General features: G+C 38.3%; 1 protein-coding gene across 1 annotated transcript in view; it reads right to left on the bottom strand.

The window, feature by feature from the left end:
- The window catches only part of LOC113237638 (T-box transcription factor TBX6-like), a 64,033-nt gene that overhangs the window by 27,310 nt on the left and 11,249 nt on the right, over positions 1-25,474 (bottom strand). Inside the window, exon 3 of the mRNA XM_026474247.1 lies at positions 20,750-20,867. Within this exon, the coding sequence (XP_026330032.1) occupies positions 20,750-20,867 (118 nt within the window). The remainder of the gene's footprint in view (positions 1-20,749; positions 20,868-25,474) is intronic.

Genomic DNA, 25,474 nt, shown 5'->3' with positions numbered 1-25,474 from the left:
TTCAGTTGCTGGAATAAACATATTTGAGTCAGAATGTTTCTTCAGGGCAAGGCCAAGAATAGTTAGGTTATACAAAACACAAACTAGGATGATCCCTGTGACACTTAGAGCCTGGAAAAATGACACTTCATTTGATGTTTGTCATGAGGATGAGGTAAAGTCGTTATGTTGTGACTTTTTTTAAATATAGTTTTGGTTTTCTGACGTTTTTTGAACGACACACGTACAGATGTGTGAAATATTTTTTATTATATAGAAGATACAAAACACAACTATAATTCAAATGCAATTTTAATTGATATTACGTAAATTTCTAGATACATTTATCATATCATTAATTTGTAGGTTTCATAACAATAATAATAACACAGACATGTCAATTCATTGCCTATGATTAAAAGTCGTTTAAGAATGAATACACGCACCATATATTTGTTCATCAAATTATTGAAAACTTTTTATCGATATACCTCATATTTAAGTAAGGAAGTAACCTTTGCACGTTACAAAGTAATTAGTTTTTCCCGCACATTCCTCACAAATAAAGATTGATTTATATTAAATAATTAAAGCAATTCATTTAAAAGCGAAGTTTTAAAAATAATTTATGATAAGGTATACGTAAATTAGTGCATGTTGTTACAACGTTATATTTTGAGATACAATTTTGATTTTTATGAACTGTCATAAGGATCGTCTTAGATTATTTCTAGTATACGTTGATGTTATTGCCAAAAGCTTAGGGCATTACGAAATTTTTTATCTAGTCTTTTAAAACTTAGCTTTTGAGCTTGGTGTATACAGAAATCATGAAGATTCAATGCACGTCAAATGAATACATATTTTGGTCTCTATGTTTTTTCACACCTCGGACTAGATTACTCTGCCTTGACAAATGGGTAAACAAACCCATACAACCTCAACACATTATACATCCCGGTCTAACCCGTTAATTAGCGTAGTTACGAGAGGTCCGGTAGTTTTTACCTCCGCCCAGATGTGGCCAGGGCAAACACTCCTCTCCATTGTGAGTGGTGTAAAAAAATTGTACACCTGGATGTGTCAAAATGTTCACTCCATCTGTGAGAACTGAGCGTGTGAATTGTCCGCTTTTTTATGGTAAATTCAAAGAAATCGAGTGGCAAGTAAATAAGAATAGACGGGACAGAGAGAAATGTGACGGTTTAAATATTAGTTGTCTGTAACCAGGACTCGCCTATTCTACTAATTAATTATGGGTAGTCGGATTTCTAGATTAGAGATAACAAACTGGATTTTAGTTCCTGGTTTTTGATTAAATTTGTATCCCCCAGTAGAGATTTTTTTCTTTCTTCTCTAGCAGCAATCGGTATTCGTCCGCTAAGCTGGTCCAATACAGGCCGGAGACTTAATACGTTTTCCAAGTATATAGAAACTTCTTCGACATCATGATACATATTTCATCCCGGTATTTCGCTTCACTGTTAGCAAGAGGTAAATGTTGACCACTTTTATTTATCATACCAAGTGACGAAACGAAGAAGTCGTGCGCCTTGTGGTAAGCTACACGCCTGTACATAACAGTTGCAATGCCATTCAAAGCTTTGTAATCGCAAGGGTCTGAGGGGCATTGCCACTGCGCCCATCACCCTGAGACATTAGTTGACAAGTCCTATTTGCCTATTATTTCACCAGCACCTTTACCCTGGAACGCAGTAATGCTCACGTTTCTGCTTCACGGCAGAAATAGGTATGGTGACAGTATTTCCCTGGACGAACTCTTTTACAAGGAGCTCTAGGTACTGCTACTAAAGTATTTATGCTAAGTTTTAGTAAACTGTTGCAAATAGGTAGGATCAGTTTAAAATTAGTTTTCTCTAAATATCTGTTTGTATCAAGGTGTATCATTTATATTGTATGTGCTTTTGTGTTATACCCTGTGAACAGATTGTAAATATTTGTTTCTGCTTATATTTGTGCTGAATAAACGTTTTATCTATCTATCTACATTTATGATAATTTCTACGTTTATTTTAATTTTTTAATTAAATTTATCTGCATTTTTAATTATATTTTTTATTTAACATTCTGTATTGATATTGAAGATGTTTAATGAAAATTAGGAATAGGTAAATAATTATGATTAGCAATATTGTTCTTTGCTTCTTAGCTGCCAAATTTCTTACTGTATGTTTATGATAGGTATATGCCGTAATTATAATTGCCCCGTGAATGTAAGCGAATAGTTCATTATTCTTACGCAACCAGTCCACTTATTTCAGTATATCCAAGTGGGTAGTATGATTCAGCAACTTGATCTTACAATGCGTGTTACATATGAGAGGCGGGCCCGGATATACATGGTTATATGTTAATGTACAGGAAATTTTGAGAATAGATAGACTATACAAGTAATTATGAAATTAAAATCTGTTTTATTCAACCCCGTGGGTTCAACAGAATACATTAAATACGTTATAGGAATTTGTGCATCATTATTTTAGTTACGACTGAAAAGAAATTCCATCAATAGTAGAAATTGAATTTATTTTAATATTGTTCTAAATAGGTGGCAACCCAGTGAGAGAATGATTACCTCTAAATAGAGAGGTTGATGGTTCAAATTCAAGTGGTAGCAAGTACCTATGGCTTTGAATTTGATTAATAAGTATTTAAAGTTACATATATTGTTATGTATTGTTATGCTGGTAGAATAAACAAGCTGAAGTGGCAGTGCGCTGTACATATCTGTCGAAGAACCGTTAACCGATAGGGGAGGCGAGTTCTTGAGTGGAGACCACGTTTCGGAAAACGTAGTGTAGGACGCCCTATGGCCAGATGGAGTGACGATTTGCGAAGGGCTGCTGGCAGCGAGCTGAGGACCGGGCGAAATAGCGCGCATTGGGAGAGATAGGCTGTTGATGACATTGTTATAGGTAGTAGCAGTAGAGCTACTTGTGAAAATGCTCGTTTAGGAAAGTACTGCCACATTATCTATTTCTGCCGCCAAGCAGTAATGTAAAGCAGTGCTGGTGAAATTACCAACACATGAGACTTGTCAACTTACATCTCAGGGTAACAAGTGCAGTGGCATCGGACGCACGACTAGTTCGTTCCGTCACTTGGTATGATAAAATAAATCGGTCAACGTTTAGTAGCAATACCTCGTGCTAACGGTGAAAAAAGATATTGTGATGAAACATGAATCATGATATCGAAGAAGTTTGTAAATACTTGGAAAACTGCAATGGACAAACGTAGCTAACCAATACAGATTGCTGAAAGAAAAGAAAGAAAAAATCCCTGCTAGGGGATGATGTACTAAATACTCGATTCTTAGCTACGAGAAACAAAATAGGGCACAACTCTTGCCATATGGACGCGAACACAAAAACATTCCAAACATTTTAAAAACATATTTGTGAATTAACAAAAACCACTCGACATATTCGATCGCCTCCGCAAATTAAACAAACTACGCTTTTAGAAATACTCGCAACAAAACAAATAAACCAATTCTGGTCGGGCACAAAAAATGACGTCGCATTCGTCGAGTCAGGCGCATCTCTGTTTCACGCATTAACATATTGATGGTCTGTATATCTGTGCCTTTGTTTAAAATCAGCGACAAGTCTTCAATCATAAAGATTGCAGCAAAAAAGATCCTATTTATTGCCTTTTTTGTCAAGGCGCAGGTGGCAAAGAATATAATGTTAATTATGTAGACACGACAAATGATCTTATAAGATCGGCTGTTCTTAGAAATTGGTCAAGTTCAAGGTGCTGATGTATTATATTGATACGGTCATGCAATAGTTCATAAAGCGAAATTAGCATAAGGCGCAGAAAGGTTGAAATTATTACTAGTCCGTGTTATGTTTTTCTCTAGGTATCTAGCAAACAACCCTTGGAAGTTGTTACAATGTAGATGTAAGACTGTGAGATTCTTGTCATAAATTATAGGTTTGATCATGAGTAGGTAAGCGGTGAAATATTGACTTTGCGTAAGTGTTTCTGTATGGGTTCTTAAAGATTTTTTAAAATAATATCAAGTGACGGGACGAACAAGTTGTGCGCCTGGTAGTAAGCGACACGCCTATCCATGACAGTTGCAGTGATATTCGGAGTTTTAAATTGCAAAGATCTGAACGGCACCCATCACCCTGAGACATGAGTTGACAAATCCCATGTGCCTGTAATTTCAGTAATACCCTTATCCTTCCAAACCGGAACGCAGTAATGTTAACATTACTGCTTGGCGACAGAAATAGGTAAGGTGGCAGTACTTCTTTGGACGAATTCTTTCACAAGGAACTACTACTACTAAAATGTTTTTTAAGTAAAATGATGTCCTTTAAATAATTACCACTATTCTATCTATTCATAATCTATGTAAAAAGGTTGCGTAACAGCAAGCTCCCCTAGGCCCCAGCGGGGGTGTGAGACAGATTACCGGACAAAGCACGCCCGCAGCGCCCGCGCACCTGCGACATGTTTATGCACATCGCCAAATTTACTACCCTCACCACTTGTTCACAGGTTCTGTAGCCGCCATTACACGGAAATTGGAAAATTTTAATCACTTTGTCGGGGCCTCTGTACTCCCGGACCAAAGTCACCGCGCGCAATTGCAACTTTCGAAATAACATTCAGATTGTAAAAATGTCTTAAAAGGTAGCGTATGCAATTAAGTTTTGGTATTACGCGCGTCGGATGTGAAATTTTATTGATACTGCTCTACATTGTCGTATAAAATAAAAGAGCCTGTTATAAATGGAATCCAAATATGTGCCGAGTGTTGATATTATCAGCACTCAGTCATTAAATGTAACATCAAATCAGATTGAAATACTTCGACATTATTTAAAAACGCACGGCAATTTTGCAAAAAGCCGGTTTTAACATAGACTTTTTCACGTCTTTTAATTTTTTCGTGTGCCCTAACAACGTTTTAAATTATTGCCTTTAATCGCTTCTCGAACTACAAAAACGACATGAGCCGAATTAATTTTGCACCCCATTCGGCGCAAGCTACGGCGGCGGCGCCAAGCGGCGTACTGCTCAAAGCGCCAGTAGGTCGTAAATTGCAATACGAAGGGCCGACAAACGCGTTGTAATTTAGTTGACAGTTAGTGCGATCGACCGCCTGCGCTGGCGACGAGCTACCATTGGGCCGTTTGACGAAAGAATCCTTAAAACGTTCCTTAACAGCCTTGGATTTAAAATGTATCAGGTAATTAAATGGTGAGTTTTAAGAGAGTTTCGGGCTGGTAGTAGCAGCGGGGGAGATTATCAGGATGTCTCATCTACAGCCCATTACGCGCCCTTTGACGCCGTCTGCGGTGGACAACAGATCGTTAAGATAATTAAATGCGTCTGATCGATTTACCGGAGCTTTTGGAATAGACCGCTTGCCTTGCAAATGCAGTGACGTCATCAAATAATGTCAACGGGCAAGGACAATCTGTAGAACCGTAGATAATTTAAATGTTGTACAAATTAAGATATACACTATACACCTAATATAATAGATATACACATAATACAATACTAAAAACTGTTATAACAAAATTGTGTTTAAAAATCAACAAATTTGTAAAAAAATACGGGTTAAGATTTCTTACCATTGGTATAATACAGCTACCAATGGTACGAAATCTCACATGTGATCACACGTAAAAAATGCTATTATCACATGAAATTTATTAGAATAATACGAAAAATACGAAACAAATTATGTTATGTGAAATTTTATAACTTCTTTAAGCAAAAAAAAAAATCTTTAAAACTCTATCCTGCAAAATAGTCCATTTGCAGATATGGCATTATGATATGGCAAGGGTGCAGTTTCTAGTCCCAACTAGCGAGTCCCCTTTCCAACCAGGCATATCCTCAAAAATCTATTCTGATCTACCACAACCGAAAACAAAATCGATTATTAATTATGACTTCTGCCTGTATATATTGCTATACAACCTTGTATAGTCCGGTGGCTGACAAGGCCCGACCCCTTATAAATCAGGCCGTTTTACGACTACCCACTATTTTTTAACATCCTATTTAATGAAATGCGAGCACAGTATGGGACCTGTGACATTAAAAACAGACAGACAGACATTTTCTAATTATAACCCTGTCAAAGCGCCGATTTTAAGGAAGAATTGATGATCGAACTACGTTTCATCCATTCTGAGATGTGGAGATAGTAGCTGTTGAATTTAAATTTATCATATTTTTATTTGTTTGAGGATTCTTTAACTCAGCAGGGATTGTAATGACTGAGTTGAAGTATGCCAATTGATTGTTAATGTTCATTGATTTAAATTCAGAGACATCAACGAGACGGTTAAAAAACTACGTAGCACATTTTTTTAAATATCAAGTGACGGGACGAACAATTCGTGCGCCTGATGGTAAGGTACATTCCTGTCGATAACAGTTGCAGTGCCACTCAGAGGTTTAAATCGCAAAGATCTGAGGGGCTCTGCCATTGTGCCCGACACCCTGAGACATGTTGACAAGTCCCATGTGGCTGTAATTTCCAGCACCCGTATCCTACAAAACCGGAACATAGTAATGCTAACATTACTGCTTGGCGGCAGAAATTGGTGAGGTGGCAGTACTTTCTTGGACGAACTCTTTCACAAGGAGCTCTCCTGCTTCTAATTTTACGATCCCAAGTCATGGACAAGTCATGCGCCTGGGGCACTGCCTCAGCGCCCGTCACCCTGAGACATAAGACAAGTCCCATGTGCCTGTCATTTCACCAGCACCCTTAGCCTTCAAAGCCGCAACGCAGAAATCCCCCAAACGTCCCAAACAAAATTTAATTTTATAGCATAATAGACATAGAAGTTCTTTAGCTTTCACGATTGTTACTCATTGGAAAATTTTTACAGGACCCATGGTCAGATTGTAATAATCATAAAAAAATAGAAAAGAAATGCTATTTTTTTATTTCTCTTTTATTTCATAAACTTGATTTAGTAAAAAGGCATATTGTTAAAATATCTTGCAAATTGGACGTATGTAGCGTAAATTGGAATGTTTTTTGGTAAACAAAATAAAAGGTAATTTAGAATTAAATATTTTTGTAACTATACTTCAGAACAGAGTGATTTCGCTTAATATTAGATGTAATTACCTACCTACCTTATCTCATTCAGCCGTGTTATGTTTTTTATTATTTTTTTTATAGCCCCGCACTAGGGAAGCCCTGGGTCGCGGGTAAATGGGAGCCATATAGAGCCCGAAACGTTGGTTTGTTGGTAAAAACAAATGTACGCGATTTAAATCGAGAAAATATTGTTGCATTTCCGATAATATACAGATATACTTTAGTAGGTATAGGACTTGCAGGTGGCTGACCAACCACAAAGTGGCATTACCATCAATCTACCACAGGATCTGTGCTCGTCCTACCGTGATACCGCATTACCTAGAACCACGTGACTTCACTGTAACCAACAATACAGCTTCAGAAAGACCCTTGCTTGGTCTTCTAATGGTATAAAATTAGCGGGACTTGCTGACATTAAATAAAATATAACTTCGACGTGAAGGCTCTCGTATTAACTACGAAATGTGAAACAGAAAAGGGACTTTATTATCCAAATGTTACTTGCATAGCTTTTTAAAGATGAGCAGTAGCAGTAATAATTATCTGTAAGTTAGCAAGATAGAGTGCATAATTGCACGCTATGAATGGTGCTTGTATTTTAGGAAGTGTTTCGGCGAAGTGTGTGCGGCTGCGCGTACGCATCGTTCGCCGTCAAAGGCTGCCGCACGCGAGCCGCTCTTGATTCACAATTAAGCCAGTGTGTGCTAATTGATATTAATTTTATATGTGTGGTATAAGTGGAAAAGTACTGGGTGTTGTATGAACTAGGATATATTAATGTACGATTCAAAGTATGATTATTCTTGTAAGGTTAGTAACAATGAGTCCTGCAATATTTTCTAGGTGTTCTGAGTTGTGTCCCGGAGTGAATTCTGTTGCCCTGGTACTTACAGTACAAGAAATTCTCTACTTTGATAGCAGGGACTTTATGAACATTTATTACGATTATGTTTAGGAGACAGCGCTACATGAAGTGTATATCATCTTCCCGCTTTTTTCGTCGCTACGAACCTATTCTAAACTGTTATAAGAGATCATGGTAAGGCCTCAGGTAATTGGTGTGGTTGTCAAAATTTTTTTTTTATATTATCAAGTGACGGCTACTATCAGGCGCACGCAACTGCAACTATTATGGATGGGTTCATCACAGTTGCAGTGCCACTCAGCGCTTCAAATCACAAAGATATGAGAGGCACTGCCACTGCGCCTGTTACCCTGAGACATAAGTTGACAAGACCCATGTGCCTGTAATTTCACCACCACCCTTACCCTTCAAAACCGGAACACAGTAATGATGACATTACTGTTTGGCGGCAGAAATAGGTAAGAAAAGAAGAAATAGGCAAATATAGACTGAACACGTGTTAAGCCGTGGTAGTCTAATGATTTGTGGATTTGACCTACCGCCTCTCAAGTAGAGGCCGTGGTTTCGAATCCGAAAACGCACCTCTGAATTTTTCGGAAGTTATGTGACGAATTTAATTTGAAAATCACCATGAGCTTTTCGGTGGAAGAAACCATCGGGATGAAACTTGCACGTCGAGGAAGGTTCACACCTCTCGGAAAACGTGTGAAGTCTCCAACCCGCCACTTGGTCCAGGGTGGTGGACTACCGTCAGAGAGGAGACCCGTGCTCGGCAGTGGTGGGTTGATGATGATGAACACGTGTTTGATGAGACATTGTTCAGGATTCATTTTTTAAAAAATCATTTTAGTTTATTTGATCTAACTAAATTTCAAATACAGTAACGTAAATGGAAAAGACAGGAAGACATTTTCGAGGTTTGTAGCTATACAATATTTATAGAAGGACTTTCGCATGTAAAAGCAATTCGCTTACCGCTTACACTGTCCAATCGAGTGCTTCGTCGAATCGCGCCAAGGCTGCGTGTACGCAGACCTTAGATCAAACGTGCCGACGACCGCGCGTCATTGCCGCAATTAGTGGGCGGCTTCTCGCGAGTCGCGACACCGCTCTATTGACATTGAACCTAACATTAAGTGTTATGCGACTCTTTGGATTATAGAACCTAACGGGATTTTTGAGATGATGTTAATTACTTAACGTAAAAATAGCCTATGGTTTAAGTTTTAACACAGGAGGAAATTTTACGAATCATTTGGCATTGGAATAGGCTATCTAGATTTAAGGAAATAATACAAAGAGAGGTAATGCCTCTCTGAAAACTGTATGTGATTTTGTTACATATTTTAGATGTATATAGTTACTTAACTACGTTATTTAGAAGAAGAGTTTTGTAAGTGAAAAGGTAAATATTTTATTTAGATTTTTGCCTTTTATTTTTAACGATTCTAGGATTTCAAAGAGAGGAATTAATAGCTCTATATATATTATTTAGTTGAAGTGTAGATGTTTTATTGCTGATTCGTATTTCTGGTAAGTAACTTTTTTAAACATTCATGAACCTGTCAATTACGAGAAAGTTTAGGTAGGAAATCAAACATTTTGTGAACGTTTACCTATATCATGCTAATAACTTTACAGTAACGTAAATTTTCGTGTTGAGAAAACAAAGTAAACTTAATTTTAGATCAACACATCTGATTTTAGTTGCAGTAGAGCCCCTTGTGAAAGAGTACATCCAGGGAAGTATGTACATACTTCCCTGGATGTACTCTTTCAAACATTTTGTGAAAGTTACGTTAAGTTAGTTTGTGGAAGTATGTACATACTTCCCTGGACGTACTCTTTCACAAGCAGTATCAGTTTCTGGCAGTAGTGCCAGCTTACCTATTTCTGCCGCCAAGCAGTAATGCTCGCATTACTGCATTCCGTTGTTGAAAGGTAACGGTGCTGATGAAATTACAGGCACGTGGGACTTCTGAACTTGTTGTGTGTTTGAGTGTATTTGTATCTTTCTATATCAAAATTCGGAAATTGTTTAATTTTGGTTCAGACCTGTCAAACTATGACAGTTACAATGCAACATCGACGATTCTAAATGACAGTGCAATCTTTTGGTCTTTTGGTTTCTTAGTGACAACGAAAGTTTTTTTTATATTACCAAGTGACGGGACGAACAAGTCGTGCGCCTGATGGTAAGCTACACGCCTGTCCAAAACAGTTGCACATAAGGTGAGACATAGGTTGACAAGTTCCATGTGCCTGTAATTTCACCAGCACCCTTATCCTTCAAAATGTGTTCCGGACACAGTAATGCTGACATTACTGCTTGACGGCAGAAATAGGTAAGGTGGCAGTACTAGCCTGGACGAACTCTTTCACAAGGAGGTCTACAGCAACTAAACTATCTAAGTGTCTTACCTGTATATTTTAACATATTGTCTAATAAATACATTGAAATGAAATGATATTATTGATTTGCCAGAATGTGCGACATTGTAACGAACATATTTGTAAATTGTCTGTAATATTCTAACAACATCTTCCAACTCCTTTGAAAAAATTGAATGTATAAAGCACCAAACGTGCGTGTTACCAATACAGTGTAATAATAAAGAAACAAAGACTAAACCTCATCACATGGTCGCAACACACTTTAACTCATTTCAAAGAAACCGTTTGATGAGAGCTTATGTCGCCGCGTCAACAAAACGCAGTGCTAATTCGTACAGACTGGCGCAATGTTTGATCGTTGAAGCTTGGGCTCAGGTCAAACAATAAAATTCAGATTTGTGTTGTCGTAATGTGACATTGATACAGTCTTGCGATAGCTTTCATGTTTGCTGGTCTTTTATAAGTATGGGTGTTTATAAAGTAGAAAGTGTTCGTGAAGCAACAGGTAACAGTTATGAATGCAAAAATGGTGAATGATGATTTTTTTAAGGAAAATGGAAACTGTTCTTTAAAGAACCCGAAACGTTGTTTTGTTTGGACAATAACCACACGCGATTTTAGATCAGACAATTTTATTTCCATTTAGTATTTTTCGTGTATTGGATTTAGTAGAGGCGAAACGGCAGAGACTTTAACACCGCCGCAAAGTTGCCTGCTTATCGGTATTCTATATCACGGAGAGTGTGCGATGAAAATGCATAATTTCATTCCGCTTTCTTTTCATCATCAGGGGATTAAACGTACGCTGGGGTTCCACCCATATGTTGTGGATATTCCAAGGATTCACACGAAGCGTGACGCTTCCATATTGAACGGTTATGGAGTCGAATTCCCAGCCTGCAGATTAATTCCCTGAACGCTATAACTTAGGCCTTTTCAAGCCGAAAGTATAGGCATTATTTATGTGTGCATGCTTCATCGCCGACCTCATCATTTCCATCAGGTGGATGGAGGTCAAATGCACGCTTTTTTTATACAAAAACATACAATTACAGATTTTCTGATTCTGGTAGTTCCAAGATCATGAAATATGAGTGATAGGTAATAATACCCGTACCTTTCCAGATTCTTACTTTCACTGGATTACAGAAATAAAAGAATGCCGAATCTTTATATTCCAAAGAAGTGAGTCGTGGTCACGATAAATTCCCGAAAATGCTTGCCGCGTTATGGGACAGTCGTGTCTCGAGTGTCCCGCACCCGTGACTCGGTCGCCCATTCCGCTTTATCTGAATCGTTTGTCTGTTTGTTATCGCGTAGTTAGTAGTCAAAACCAGGGAGGAAATCGAACAGGATGGTTGCAAACACAAACAAAAAACACAAAACAATAAGAGAGAACAGAAAGAAAAAATTCTTCGACTCAAGAGCAAAAGCAGAAGTGAGAAGGTTCATAAAATCTTTTACAGATGTCGCTTACAGTGTCGAATGCCGAAAAGTCAATGCCAAGATCTATAACAGTCACATCGAAGAAATTCGTCGACTTGGTAACTCTACCTTCAGCTTAGTTGGTAAAGCAATGGGGACGGAATCCCGTGGTAGCCGGTTCGAGTCCTGTCGGGTCGAAGGATTTTTTCTTTGTGTCCGATCTTTGTATTTAATAATTATAACAAACTAGTGGAGTTATTTCACAAAAAAAAAAACATATCAATTATATTATGATATACAAGTATAGAACTGTGAACAGCCTAAATGCATTCAGAAAAAAAAGCTTTAATAGGAACAACTGTGAAATTTTCTCTGAAAGACATTTTTGTGTGTAGGTGCTCATATAAAGAGAAGAAAATGGTATAATATCAAAGGCTGTAGTTGAGGAATCCCCAAGTACATCCCTGTAGCGAAGGATTCAGTAGCAGGACGACGTTCGTGAGTGATACGCATCGCGAGGGCGATGATATCGGCGCGCGCGCGGGTTGTGCGCCAACGCAACCAGAGCCACGCCCGTGTCAGTGTGTCACATATTGATGCGTGTTCAGGGCGAAACGGATGAATACTGTAGGTACTGTACTCTCTGTATCACACCGGGTAATCAATGAGCCGCTTAAGTTTGTTTAAAATAAAAATGTTTAATATAACATTTATTATATTATAGAATCTTCACTAATTTGAGCTCTGTTTTGGGCTGCTGTGCATGATGTCTTTCGCAAAGAAAAGAATAGTATTAGTAGACAAGGTACAGCAAAAGTGACAAGTTTTTCGTAGCAGTAGAGCTAGCTTATTCTGAAAGAGTTCGTCCAGGGTAGTACTGCCACCTTACCTATTTCTGCCGCCAAGCAGTAATGTCAGCATTACAGTATTCAGGTTTTGAAGAGTAAGTAAGGGTGCTGGTGAAATTACAGGCACATGGAACTTGTCAACTTATGTCTCAAGGTGCGCAGTGCCCCTCAGATCTTTGGGATTTAAAGCTCTGAGTGGCACTGCAACTGTTATGGACAGGCGTGTACCTTACCATCAGTCGCACGACTTGTCCGTCTCGTCATTTAATATTATAAAAAAAAATTAGATTTTGGTTAGGGTCGAGGCACACTGAAAGAGCAGAGGCCAGAGGAGTTAGCACGGTGCCTCTTTGAAATACAAATTCATACATACAAATATCGCGCGGCTGCTGCGGTGTCGCACTATATTTACATTCTGTCAACTCAAATCAATTTGATCTTTTTTCTTTAGAAGATAACATTCAAAATACAAAGAAATACTTTGCACCAAAAGTGCTCTTCTGACCGCTGCTCTTTCAGTGTGACTTGTGATTTTCAATGGAAGTACAGAAGGCTGCCAGTTTAACTCTAAAGACAATGAGCGTATTTCGAAAATCAAAAGAGTCCAGATGAACCTATGATATAGAGCGGCGCCAGCGGCACATTTACGTAGTTGCGACGTGCGCGCGCGCCGATCGTATCGCGCTTGGGAGACGGAAGACAGCCTCCCACTGTAACTGGTGAGGCATGGGGTTGGTACATTAACATAAATTGTAGGATCTGTGTACAGTGCTCAATTGCAGGTAGCAAGGATTGGTCTAAAATGAATAATAATTTTGGAAAATAACTTGAGATTATCGGTTACTTAGATATCGACTCGTGTAAGTTATATTATAGAATGCAACTCTGGGATATTCCTAGGGAATATACAGTACCTCGACACCTTTTACCTAACTTCTACCATGCCCGTTCATATGAAAATATTCGAAAGTCAGTTCAGCTCAATTTATTGCATTTGCAAAATCATTGAACTCAATGCACACAGATATTAAAATAAGTTTAAAGTCTTACTTCTGTGTATCAGCAGTATCAGGATAGGCTTATGCAGTTTGAAGATGAAAAATATGACAATGTACTTCTTATTAAAGGTCATATACATCTAAACCATTTTATAGGATTTTTTACTATAAACCTATTGCAGACACATTCTAGACTTATTATAAAGATAAAAATGTTTAACAAATTAAAAATAACGGCCTTGAAAACAAGTAAGACTCAGCGCGATATTTCAATTCTCCCGTGAAACGTAATAAATTTGAATTCCCTACGTTTTTTACCGGAGTTTTTTAGTTATGATTGATGCTCTCAAGTAATAATCACCTGAAGGTATGGACACGTAGAGGCTGTAGGGATGTGATCACGTACGAAAGTTTGTTTTAGGAAAGATGTCATCTGTATGTCTAAAAGTACTGTGGTAAGATGGGTGCCAAGATGGTAGCAGCTTGGTGTCACGTGTCGGGTGCCTCGTTTTTAAGTAAAAGTGTTTATTTCCACTCTTCCGTGGTGATCTTTTTTGAAATGTAAAATAGTAGAGTGGCTACCATAATGTTTAGTTAGTGACAGTGAGGTGTACATGTTACATTTGTAATCTTTTTGGAAAATAGATATTTTAACCAGTGTAAAAATAGAATTGTTAATTTTTAGCAGCAAATTATTTAATAGTAAAGCTGATTAAAAAAGTTTCGTAAACAATTTATTTATTAAATGAAACTCGGTGATTTAACTTCTGTTTTAAGAGCTAATTTCAATTTTGTGTTTTAAATACTTCGATACAGTGGACTGTCTCATTCGTTCACATAACAATTAGTTACCAAACCAGTCGGAATCGTGAGAATATCCCCGGTTCCACGTAACATGGGTTAAATGCCTGTATCGGCCGATACCAATCTAACCCGCGCTCGTTGGCGCCATAAAAACAAAACATCTACACGGCCACTTTCTTCCCCAAATTATTTGAGGAATTTACAACGAACCCGCCGACAAAAATGTTATAACCTAATGAGAAATTATCATCAACCGCTGTCGTGTCGTCCGGCAAAAACATGATGAAGCTGGACGGCATATTTTTTATGTTCTCTTAGTTCGGAATGTTGTCCTGTTTACTTTTTGATCTTCGTTTGTTTTAGAAGGAGAAAAAAGGTGCAGGAGCCGGTGACTGCGCGATTTCGATGATCGCTTAACTCTCGATGCATCTGCGGCGCGAGACACATCGCCGGCCCCGGTGGGAATATGGTCCCGTCAGCCCACTTGATGAGCGCGATGGAAGGTGTCCCCAGTGCCGTGACTAATCAGGAGGTAGGTGTGTGTTCCCTGGAGATCGCGATATGATCGCCGGCGACCCGGCGGCGCGTGCTTCGGATGCCGTTGTCGTCTCCACTCGACTATTACTTCCAATGACGATACGCTTTTTACAAAATAACAAAATTTCTTACAATTTCATTTAAGCCTTCATTACTCTAAACGTTTTCTATTAAGTTATAAGTTGTTGACAAACAACCTCGTTTTACGGATATTACGATTCTATGGCAATTACTGGGACAATTTCATTGCCCAGAAGAACTGGTTTGGTTTCGAAAATTGGTCTCTGATTTGAACGCCAATAATAGGAGAGATAGTAGTGACATTGAAATTTAATTACCGCCTGCTGGTTTTGAGGTCTAATACAAAGAAGGACATTGTGTGTCATTTATTCTCAGGTGGTGCATTACGATTGACTATATCGGCCAATCTCGAAGCTAGTGAAATTCTAATGTCAAAGTTTCATGAGACATTGAAGAGTGACGAGAGAAGCTGATATTGTCGGAGTTGAGAGACGACGGGCTGTCATAATCTGATTATTAGTGCTGGTCGCGCTGGGCGGGGCGCGCGGCGGGCGGCCGACGGCACTGCAGGGGGTCGGCGCCCGCGCGCCTCTCGCTCCTACGCGAGCCGTTGCGGCCAACTTAGAGCGGGATGGAAGCAAACCCACGCAGCACGCAGGCGACAAACGACCCGTGGTAAAACAAAAGGAATGTTGGAGTTGCCGGCGACGCTTTGAGGCGCCGGCGCCGGCCCGCGTCCTAATCACCCATTTTAATTACGACACAGATCGAATCAATTAATCGGCATTTCTGTTAAAACAAGCGCCGGAATGAGCTTGCCTGGTCCAAATCCCGTTGATGATCGGGCCATGATTACGGCTCTATCTCGTGAACATCAGGGAAGTCATAACTTAGTAATATTAAGTACTACAAAATTCCCGTACTTAATAGTAACATTGATTAAAATACGCGGCCAATATTACAAAAAGAAACGTGTTTCATTTCTACAGGATTGTTGTTGATTGTTGAGATTGAACCGGAAACGAAGTTGGCATGTGTGTAAACCTGTACTCAAAGTTTCCTCTGCGCATGGTCTAATGAAAACCTGTCACCGACAGTTCCGCCTTAGGAGAAATGCGGAGTATAGCCTCAGACGTTTTTAATTATAACTCATGCTTTTTTCCGTCGAAATCGGGCGCGCCCTTCCCTTCGAATAACTGGAGAATAAATAACAAGTTTTTGTGATGTGTGTTTGTTTTTAAAATGGCGGGAGGTCCGCGCGACGACACGCGAGCGCTGCGCCCGCGCCGCGCCGCCGCCGGCCCCGCCGCCCATTTGTCATATTTCGGTTTGGAGAAAAAATAAATAACTCGACTCTATCCTAACCAGTGTTTGTTTATACGCCGATTATTGAGGCAAACTATTATCTTCCAACTTGGACAGATGGAACATGTCTTCGTTTTGTAACTTTTTACTGTTTATTTACGTAATGAAAAGCTGCTCATTCCACTAAGTGTTCGGATGCCAAATAAAAATGTACATTCAACAATCAGATCGTAGAGCAAGTTGAAATACAAAGACATACAAATGAAGTTATTTCAAAACATTTCGAGTCAGGTACGCGTCAGAAATATACACGAATGTGTTATGTACCAAGCCAATTTACACCGTGCGCAGGTGGGAAAAATTGGGAAGGTTGCCACAAATCCAGAATCTTAACACATAGTGTCAGTGCATGGCGACCACGGGCGGCAGGTGTTAACTCCCTGCGCTCGAGCAGCCATGCTCCGAGACTACACAAACGCACCGCCCAGATCCCCGTGTTTGCAGTTCCAATTTACCCTGGTCCCCGACCCTCATGGCCCTCCTCCTGCAAACGCCACGGATAAAGAATTTAATGAGCACTGCTTTTAACTCATGTTTGCACAAAAACTAAAAAAATATAAAGTTACTATCTACAATTGTAGGTGTTAGATGCGGGAGTGCGTATGCGAGGCGTTCAAGTGGAATAACTCAATTACCGCGCACACGCATGACCCGGCTAGCCTCAGTGGAATAAAAGAAATATTTTTGACCCATTTTGGTTCACGTGGCGCCGGGGCCGGCGCCGGCGCGCCCCCGGCTGCTCACGCGGCATCATTAATACAAAACAAACAAAAATGACCTCTAGTCGGGCCAGCTAACGAGATTCACCAATCGACCGCCGGATAAAGCGGTAAATTATTGGAATGTTAACCAGACGACGCGCGGTGGTCTGCGCCGGCGGCCGAGGAAAAAACGTGTAAGGAGATGACAGGAGCTCAGATGAGCCCGCTAATTATCCGCGAACGTAAAGAGCCGCCGCGAGCGAGCGCCGGCCGTCGCACTGCAAGTCGCGACACAGCGTAGGCGCGCACCGACAGCCCCCGCGCACGACAGATATTCGTTTGCGAAAACCGTCCAATTTTTTGTTGAAGCCATTTAATAGCAGCAACCGGGCGGGCGACACATCACGAGCTTTCGACCGGTAATTACGCGTCGTTAATTATTGAATACTTTCATGTTGTTCCCCTCTGTCGGCGGCTGTTATCGATAGATTTCTTTGAACAGTGATGTGGCAGCGGCGCAGGCAGGGTTGCCATCCGCTAATGACGAGATGAGTTGTGAATACGTAATTACGGCGTGAGCGCAGCGCATCGAGCATCGCGGCCGTGTCGGGCCCACCGCGGCGCGCGCTCGCCGAGGGCGGAGGCGCCCACATCGCCACCACTGTAATTTCTTCACTGCTCGCTCCACATTATCGATCACGAAAAAAAAATAATTGAAGGGGTTCCGTCGTAAAGCAAACAAGCTTATAATAAGATGTAATTTGTGCTCGGCCATTTAGAGAAATGCACAAATTGCCGTCAGGGCAGCTGTTTGTTTTGTCTATGACGGAGGTCCGGACGAGTCGAAATTATCCGTTAACAAGCCCCGCGTCAGATTCGGCAGCCCTAATGGGTTTTCGTTAAGTTTTTGTTGTTATTTTGAAATTTATGACGAGTAATGTGTTTTACCAAATTTCGGATCTGGGATTGCGACAGCTGCATTATTTAATTGACTGGATATTCGGCGATGACGCCCGTTTTTTAATTTTAAAATTTATGTAGGTTTCTGTTTGTATATTCGTGGAACCGCAATGTTTGCTTATAATTTGCTTTTGTTTTACTCTTCATGCTCAATGTGGGGATGCATGATTTTTTGCTTTGAATCAATTTTTTGAATCGTAATGGATAGTATACCTCTGAATCGATCCACAGTTTGCTCTTGAATTGATTTCATAAAAATCGTTTATATAATTTGCAATGAATAAAGCATGATTTAATTGCCGTAATAATATGTAAATATTTTTGTTTTACTTTTCACAGTGCCGATCCTTTACATGTAACTAAATTTAAGTAAGGAAGGAAGTAAAAAAAACTTTTCAATAACAACGTCTAATAACTTAATTATGAATACGTTCTAGACGATTCGATTCCCCTTAATTTTGAATCGATTCTCTTAAAAATCGCATTGAAATGAACCGACTAAAAAAATCGTTAGATCGTATGCATTTTAATCGAATAATAACGTGCATCCCTAGCTCAAAGAGCAAAGAAGAAGTGGGGCGACGTCATGCTGTCACAAAACATTGCAAAATCCGCGGTTTTTAGACCTAAGACAATGTTCAATCGGTAATAACTCCAAGCCTCAATAATGATATTTTTTTTTAAATTCAATATGAACATCAATATATTAACAGTCGATATTACCTCAGCACGAATTCGAATGTTTTCCGTACTAACATTTTACTTGGGTCTAGCGACAGGGGCAGAATTTATTTTTTACAAACGTAATTAAGCCATTCGAAAAATATATGTGTTCTATTTAGGCCAGTTGATATTTTAAAAAATCATTGGTATATGTAAAGTACCTACTGAATACAACTATTGTCTTGTAAAATTATTAGTAGTAGTAGACCTCCTTGTGAAAGAGTTCGTCCAGGGTAGTACTGCCAACTTACCTATTTCTGCCGCCAAGCAGTATTGTCAGCATTACTGTGTTCCGGTTTTGAAGGGTAAGGGTGCTGGTGGAATTACAGGCACATGGGACTTGTCAACTTGTGACGGGCGCAGTGGTAGTGCCCCTCAGATATTTGCAATTTAAAGCTCTGAGTGGCATTGTAACTGTTATGTACAGGCGTGTAGCTTATCATCAGCTCATTATCATGATGTGTTGTAAAAAAAAATTCGAGATAAGTTTGTGTTTTTTTTACTTCGTGCAAATTTTTGGGAGTCGTGTTTTCACACCGTATAGTAATCAGTGTATATTCTCAATTCTGTAGATTCAAGACTTACACTGTTATGCGGAGCCAACCTAATCTGTTTCAGGTTGCATAGACTCTTTAGTTTCATATAGATATACGCAATTCCAACGGTGTATCCGCCGCAAAATGTCGCAACACATTCACAATGCAGATTCCATATATTTTATTTCTTGTTTTTGTTATTTTACTTCTTGTTTAGTTGAAATTTTGCATGTATTAAACAAATTCCATTAAAGCGAGATAGCAATTCAATTCAATTGTAGTAATAGATGTAACTTAAGTGAATTATTTATATAAAAATGTAGACTAAAATCTTACAATAAACAGACAAAACGAACACTCACAGTCATGATAATTAATAACTTATATAGATCAATTTGCCAAGTTTTATTGAGATCGGATACCGGAAAGTGCGCGAAACTGGATCCATCTCCTAGTTTGCCACCCTTACAGGTGGAATATTTTCTTGAAATTTAAATGGGACCAATGCTGGAGGTACCCTCTTTCCAACAAAAAAATAATTATCAAAATCCATTCACAAATGCCGGAGAAATCGCGTAACATACACAAAAGAAAAATACTTTCGAATTGAGAACCACTTCTTTTTTGAAGTCAGCTAAAAACAGTTTCATTTCCAATGTAAAGCAATTATAAAAAATTAAAAACTTGATATGTTTTTGTGTAGTTAATGAAGCTAGACAAAAATAACACTACAACAATTGACGGTAGACATGGTACGGTAAAAGACAATATTGATTGTCAATTCTCATGTATTTTAGATTACTTTAATTGCTATTGCACACAAATATATCCACCTACCACACTACCACATGGTATACAAAGTAATTTACAATTTTTACGGAAAAAAAATTAATTACGTAGCATGATTCAGGATTTCACATTGGATGTTGTTGTAATTGTAAATAACTCATCTTCGTCAATATTTTTGAAAAAAAAACGACCAATGGCCTTAAATTCTTTCAACGTTTTGCGCTTTAGAATGTAGAAGATTTAGTGGAGAACAGTAGCAGTAGAGCTCCGTGGGAAAGAATTCGTCCAGGGAAGTACTGCCACCTTACCTATTTCTGCCGCCAAGCAGGAATGTAAGCATTATTACGTTTTGGTTTTGAAGGGTAAGGGTGCTGGTGGAATTACAGACGAACGTAAGTCTCAGATCTTTGTGATTTAAAGCTCGGTGCGGCACGGGAACTGTTAAGGACAGGTGTGTCGTGACTTCTTCCGTCGAGTGACGACATTCCGTCACTTAGGTATCATAAAAAAAATAGAATTTCACGTTACATGTTGTAATTGTAAATCACCTGTCTTCGATAATATTTTTAGTAAGGACTATTCGTTTTATTCTAACGTCTGTTGGACTTAAGATCATCTTAAATTGTTTCTGAGGTTTTTAGTATTTGAGGCTGAGGTGAAGATGGAGAATAGAACAAGACTCACCGCCCGCCCTTGGTAATGATCATTTCGGTGCCGATGTCGTGGAAACGGCGCCAGAGGTCTCCGTTGAGCAGTCTCGTCTCGCACGCTGGCGGCTCCGCGTCAGCCCCAACTCGGTGTTCTGATTACCAAAAAGTTTGTACACATTAATGAAGCTAGTATATAGTACGTATATTAATTTAAAAGATGACGAAAAGCGGGTACGCCTATCTGCCAAGTAAGCGTGATACGCCGTACGTCTGAATATTATCTGTATTAATTAAGATTTTCTATAGAAACATACTTTAGACAAATATGAATAGGTACTGCACTGACAAGAGCTATACAATCTAAGGAAACAAACCGCTCATTTGGTGCTACACTGACGCAATTGTACTTCTTGTAATGTTGCAGGAAATGGATTCAAATTCAAATTCCAAATTCCATTTATTAGCCACACACAAAAAAACATACAAATGAAAAATCTGACATATAAATAGTAAGTAAAAACACAAAACTATATCTATGGTTACAGATGTGTGGCGATGATTCTGAGCTCAGTATATGCTGTACAAACTTAGTTTGCACAGAATGATTGTCACTAATATCAGGTTTCTTACCACGGTATGACTTCTTTTTATTAAATATCGGGAAAATAAAAAGAAGTCATACCGTGGTAAGAAACCTGATATTAGTGACAATCATTTAGAGAATAACCATGAAAGTCTTAAAATCTATTTAGTTTGCACAGCATTGATTTTCAGCCAGAACTTCCGTGGTAGGAGCTACGGTCTCACGTTTGTGTAACAGGCAATATACGGAACAAAATTAGTACAGACCTTGAATTCAGCTATTTGAAGAGCGCGAAAGTAGAAAAGAAAACAAAAAAAATAATTTACACAATAAATACCGATAGCGATTGTTGGATTCGAATATAATTTTTAATTTTATTTCAAATTTATGACGCGTAATAAAACTTTGTGTATTTTTACAACATTTAGATCCTTGTTTTTGGTTTTTTAACGTCTTTTTTTATTTGCAACAAGCACATAGAAAAATTCGTTGGGTCTGCTGGTTCGTTCCGTGGCTTAGTTGGGAGAGCGTCGGTCTGGTGAAGACGCTGGATCGAATCCGGCCGGATCGAATGAACTTTTCTCTGTGTTCGATTTTTGAATTAATAATTATTATATTATTATATATTAATTTCACAAAAAAATTGAATATCAGGGTGGTAAAACATTGTGATAGGAAATAAATTGCAAATTTCTTTTTCAACTCCTTTTCTATCCGTGCAGCGCAGTTGTGGAACAGACTCCCTTTCCATATCCAGTCCAGCCCATCCGTCGAGTATATAACCAGGAATAGAGACCATATATTCCTGGTAACTCATCGGTGATACGTTACTTATAAATATCAACTCTCGTTTGCACTGAAATAGTACAGCGCCAACAACTGACCTATGTATACGTCTCCGTATATTCAAAAAATATTCTGTATTTATTGTAATAAAGATAATATCTCCAACATTGGCGCGCTGTTCCATTCGGTGGTGTGGGGAAAAATAGCAAAACATCTAATTACAAAACAAACGGAATCAAATTTCATCGGTAATAAAATATTACATTGCAATTTTCGTCCGTTACAGTAATGACTGGCAGAATAGTTTTTAAACAAATTAAATGACATTTCGTCTCTATTTCTGGTTATATACTCGATGAGCCCATCAAAAGGTCTCTTTGATAAGTCTACCTTTACTCACCTTCTGTTCAATTAATATTTCTGTTGGATTTATTTGGTACAAAAATTTCAAGCCGTTCAGATAAGTGGAAAGTAAAATAGATTTTCAATCATTTTATACCTGAGACCTCTGAACTAACTGGGAAAAGATGTGATGATCTTTAAACAGCTGATCAGATATTCATCAAATATAGATTAAATTAGAGAGACATACACATTGACTAAGGTTTCAAACTTATAACTCCTCTCTTTTTGCGTCGGGACTTAAAACAGTTAATATTACAATATCCAACGTAACATAAAATTGGACATCAAAATCACGTATTTCTTTGCAGTATAGAATTTCTTTTCGGCAAACATCAAGTGTTGTATACGCAAATGAGATAGCTGTTGGTCTCGGATTCGACAGGTTTTTCCTCTCGATATCGCTAGTTTATGGCTTTTTTATCGAAACGACATGCGACACGGCGATCAAAGGAACCGCGATTGATCGTAACCATCGCTAAAACTTACCTAAGTACAATCAACTGCGTGTTTATACTTAATACTTAAGTTCAACTCTATGTCCCGTGATGGCAACACTCTACTAAATATGATTATAATGTAATAAAAATTTAATATAAAAAATAAAAGAAATAAAACAAAGAAAAAAAAAGAAAACGTCAACTCGATATAATAAAATACGCTTATAATTTTGAAAGTTAAATTTAAAAAAGTTTCTTGTTTAGATATTTTTCTTCAAATTGAAAGAAACTTCCGAGTTCTTAGGTTTACACGATTGTTACACATAGGAAATGAAACCGTTTTTCTGGATTTAAATCGCGTATATTTGTTTTTTCAAAAACAAACCAACATTTCGGGCCCTGTACAGGTCCCATTAATTAACTGTGACCATGGGACCTGTAAAGGGCCCGAAACGTCAGTTCATCTGAAAAAAAAAACAAATATACGCGATTTAAATCCGGTAAAGTTGTTTCATTTTCCTATGAAAGAATCTTTTTCAAGTGTTTTCACCGTTTGAACATTTGAATTAATTACATGCATGTCTACAATATAAAAACAATGAAATTTTAATAGTTAAAGATTCAGTTGAGTTTCAAAGATTTTACAAGATATCAAAATAAAATCAATCTTTATCATTAACACACACCACACAACGAACCAAACGCATTCTCACATCATCCATTTTTATGTAATATTTTTCCATACATATTTTTTACTACAACTAGGTAATTTAATTACAAGTATAGTGGTTTATGTTACTACTACAAAACTGTATCAATAACAATTACAAAATTGTTTATTAAACAATAAAATTTATACAATAATAATCTCAGTATAGAGTACTAAAAAAACCGACCTCAAAAGTTATTCATCCCCTAGTTTGCCACCCTTAGAGGTGAAATATTTTCTTCAAATTTAAGTGGGACCATTTCTGAAGTATCCTCTTTCTAAGAAATAAAGAATCATCAAAATCAGCTCAGGAATGCTGGAGCTATCGCGTAACATACATACAAAAAAACACATTCGAATTGAGAACCTCCTCCGTTTTGAAGTCGGCTAAAAATACGTTTAACGTGACATAAAAGACAATGCGTGCTAAAAGCGTACATAGTTGAAACGGAGAGTCACTTATGTATGGATACAAATATATGGCTCCTTTTCATAATAACACCAGGACAGCCCTTACGACTTATAGACGGGCTAGGTAAGTGCTTAACGCCAGTCTATCCTAAACTTAGACTTAAAAGGCAAAAGCTGCGCTCTCTGAGTAGCGCCCTAACGGGTCATGGTCCATATAATAACGGCGACCTCCATGATCGAGTGGCTTACACACCGGTTTTCATGGTGTCACCATCTTTGAAGGTGTTTGTGGTAACGTCGTTGTTTTCGATTTCCATAATACAAGTGCTTTAACTACTTACTTTAAGATCAGAGCAACGTATGAGTTTGTCTAATTTTTTTTTAAATTTAATTATTTAATAAACACTTTTTTAATTTAGGTGTCACGGACCCCTCTATGCAAGACGTGCATGGAGAGAGAGGAAACGGCCCCGCATATTCTACTACAATGGTCTGGCGTGGTCGACTATAAAGCGAAATGGTTTGGAGCCCCGAGATAACTCCCCGAAAACTTCATCAGATCCAGGACGACGCTGAAATTCCTGGAAGACCTTGGGTGGCACGAGTAGGACCTTGCACCCACCACACGCCAAAATAGGCGCCAAGTCGTCGAGTTGCGGTGGTTTCTCGACCACTTGGCCCGTTACATCATACCATGCTGCATACTACATGTATCTATTAATTTATTGAAAGGTAATTCTAAACTCTACATGACACGATTATGCATTAATATTTTTTACGGTCGGACAATTTTCATGTTTTTAATTTTACATACCTACTCGTAATATGAAACATGTAAGCACGCACACTTTCGCGTCGTTTTATTTTATTAGTTTATTTCTCCTAACGGCATCTCATTAAAGTATACATTGACGAATCTTGTTGCTGGTTTTGCTGTTAGGTAAGAAAAAACTGTGTTATAAATCACCCCACGGATATGACAGAAAAATTGTATGTAAATACACCCTAAGCTTAAAGCTATTGTACATTACGAAAGTTTTCCAATAGGGTACTACTACATTCGGCACATAGCATCAATTAGCGACCAGACATTATATGTTTAATAGTTCATTTGAACGTGTGTTGACGATAAATGAATTTCACAGAACCGAAAGAAATAAAATTGATCATATAACGTATACACAAGAACGTACCTATTTGGAATACATATTTCTTACAAAGCCTTACTTACCGCTGAGGAGTTCTTTTGGTTTTTTTTTATTTTTACGACTGTATTTTGGTAAAAAAGGCATTGTTTGGTGTTTAACAATTTGAAAAGACAGATCGAAAGAACTTGAAAATTTAATCCATCTTGTTTTATACTGTGCTATCGCAGTTTGCATCTTGTCCATCCGATGCGAATATTGAAAAGTCGAGTTTCGTTATAAA

The sequence above is a fragment of the Hyposmocoma kahamanoa genome, unplaced genomic scaffold (genome assembly GCF_003589595.1).
Source record: "Hyposmocoma kahamanoa isolate Upper Pololo Valley unplaced genomic scaffold, ASM358959v1 93, whole genome shotgun sequence".
In the NCBI taxonomy this organism is placed as follows: Eukaryota; Metazoa; Arthropoda; class Insecta; order Lepidoptera; family Cosmopterigidae; genus Hyposmocoma; species Hyposmocoma kahamanoa.
The sequence above is the reverse complement of the archived record's forward strand: the minus strand, read 5'-3'. Positions and strand labels throughout refer to the sequence as shown.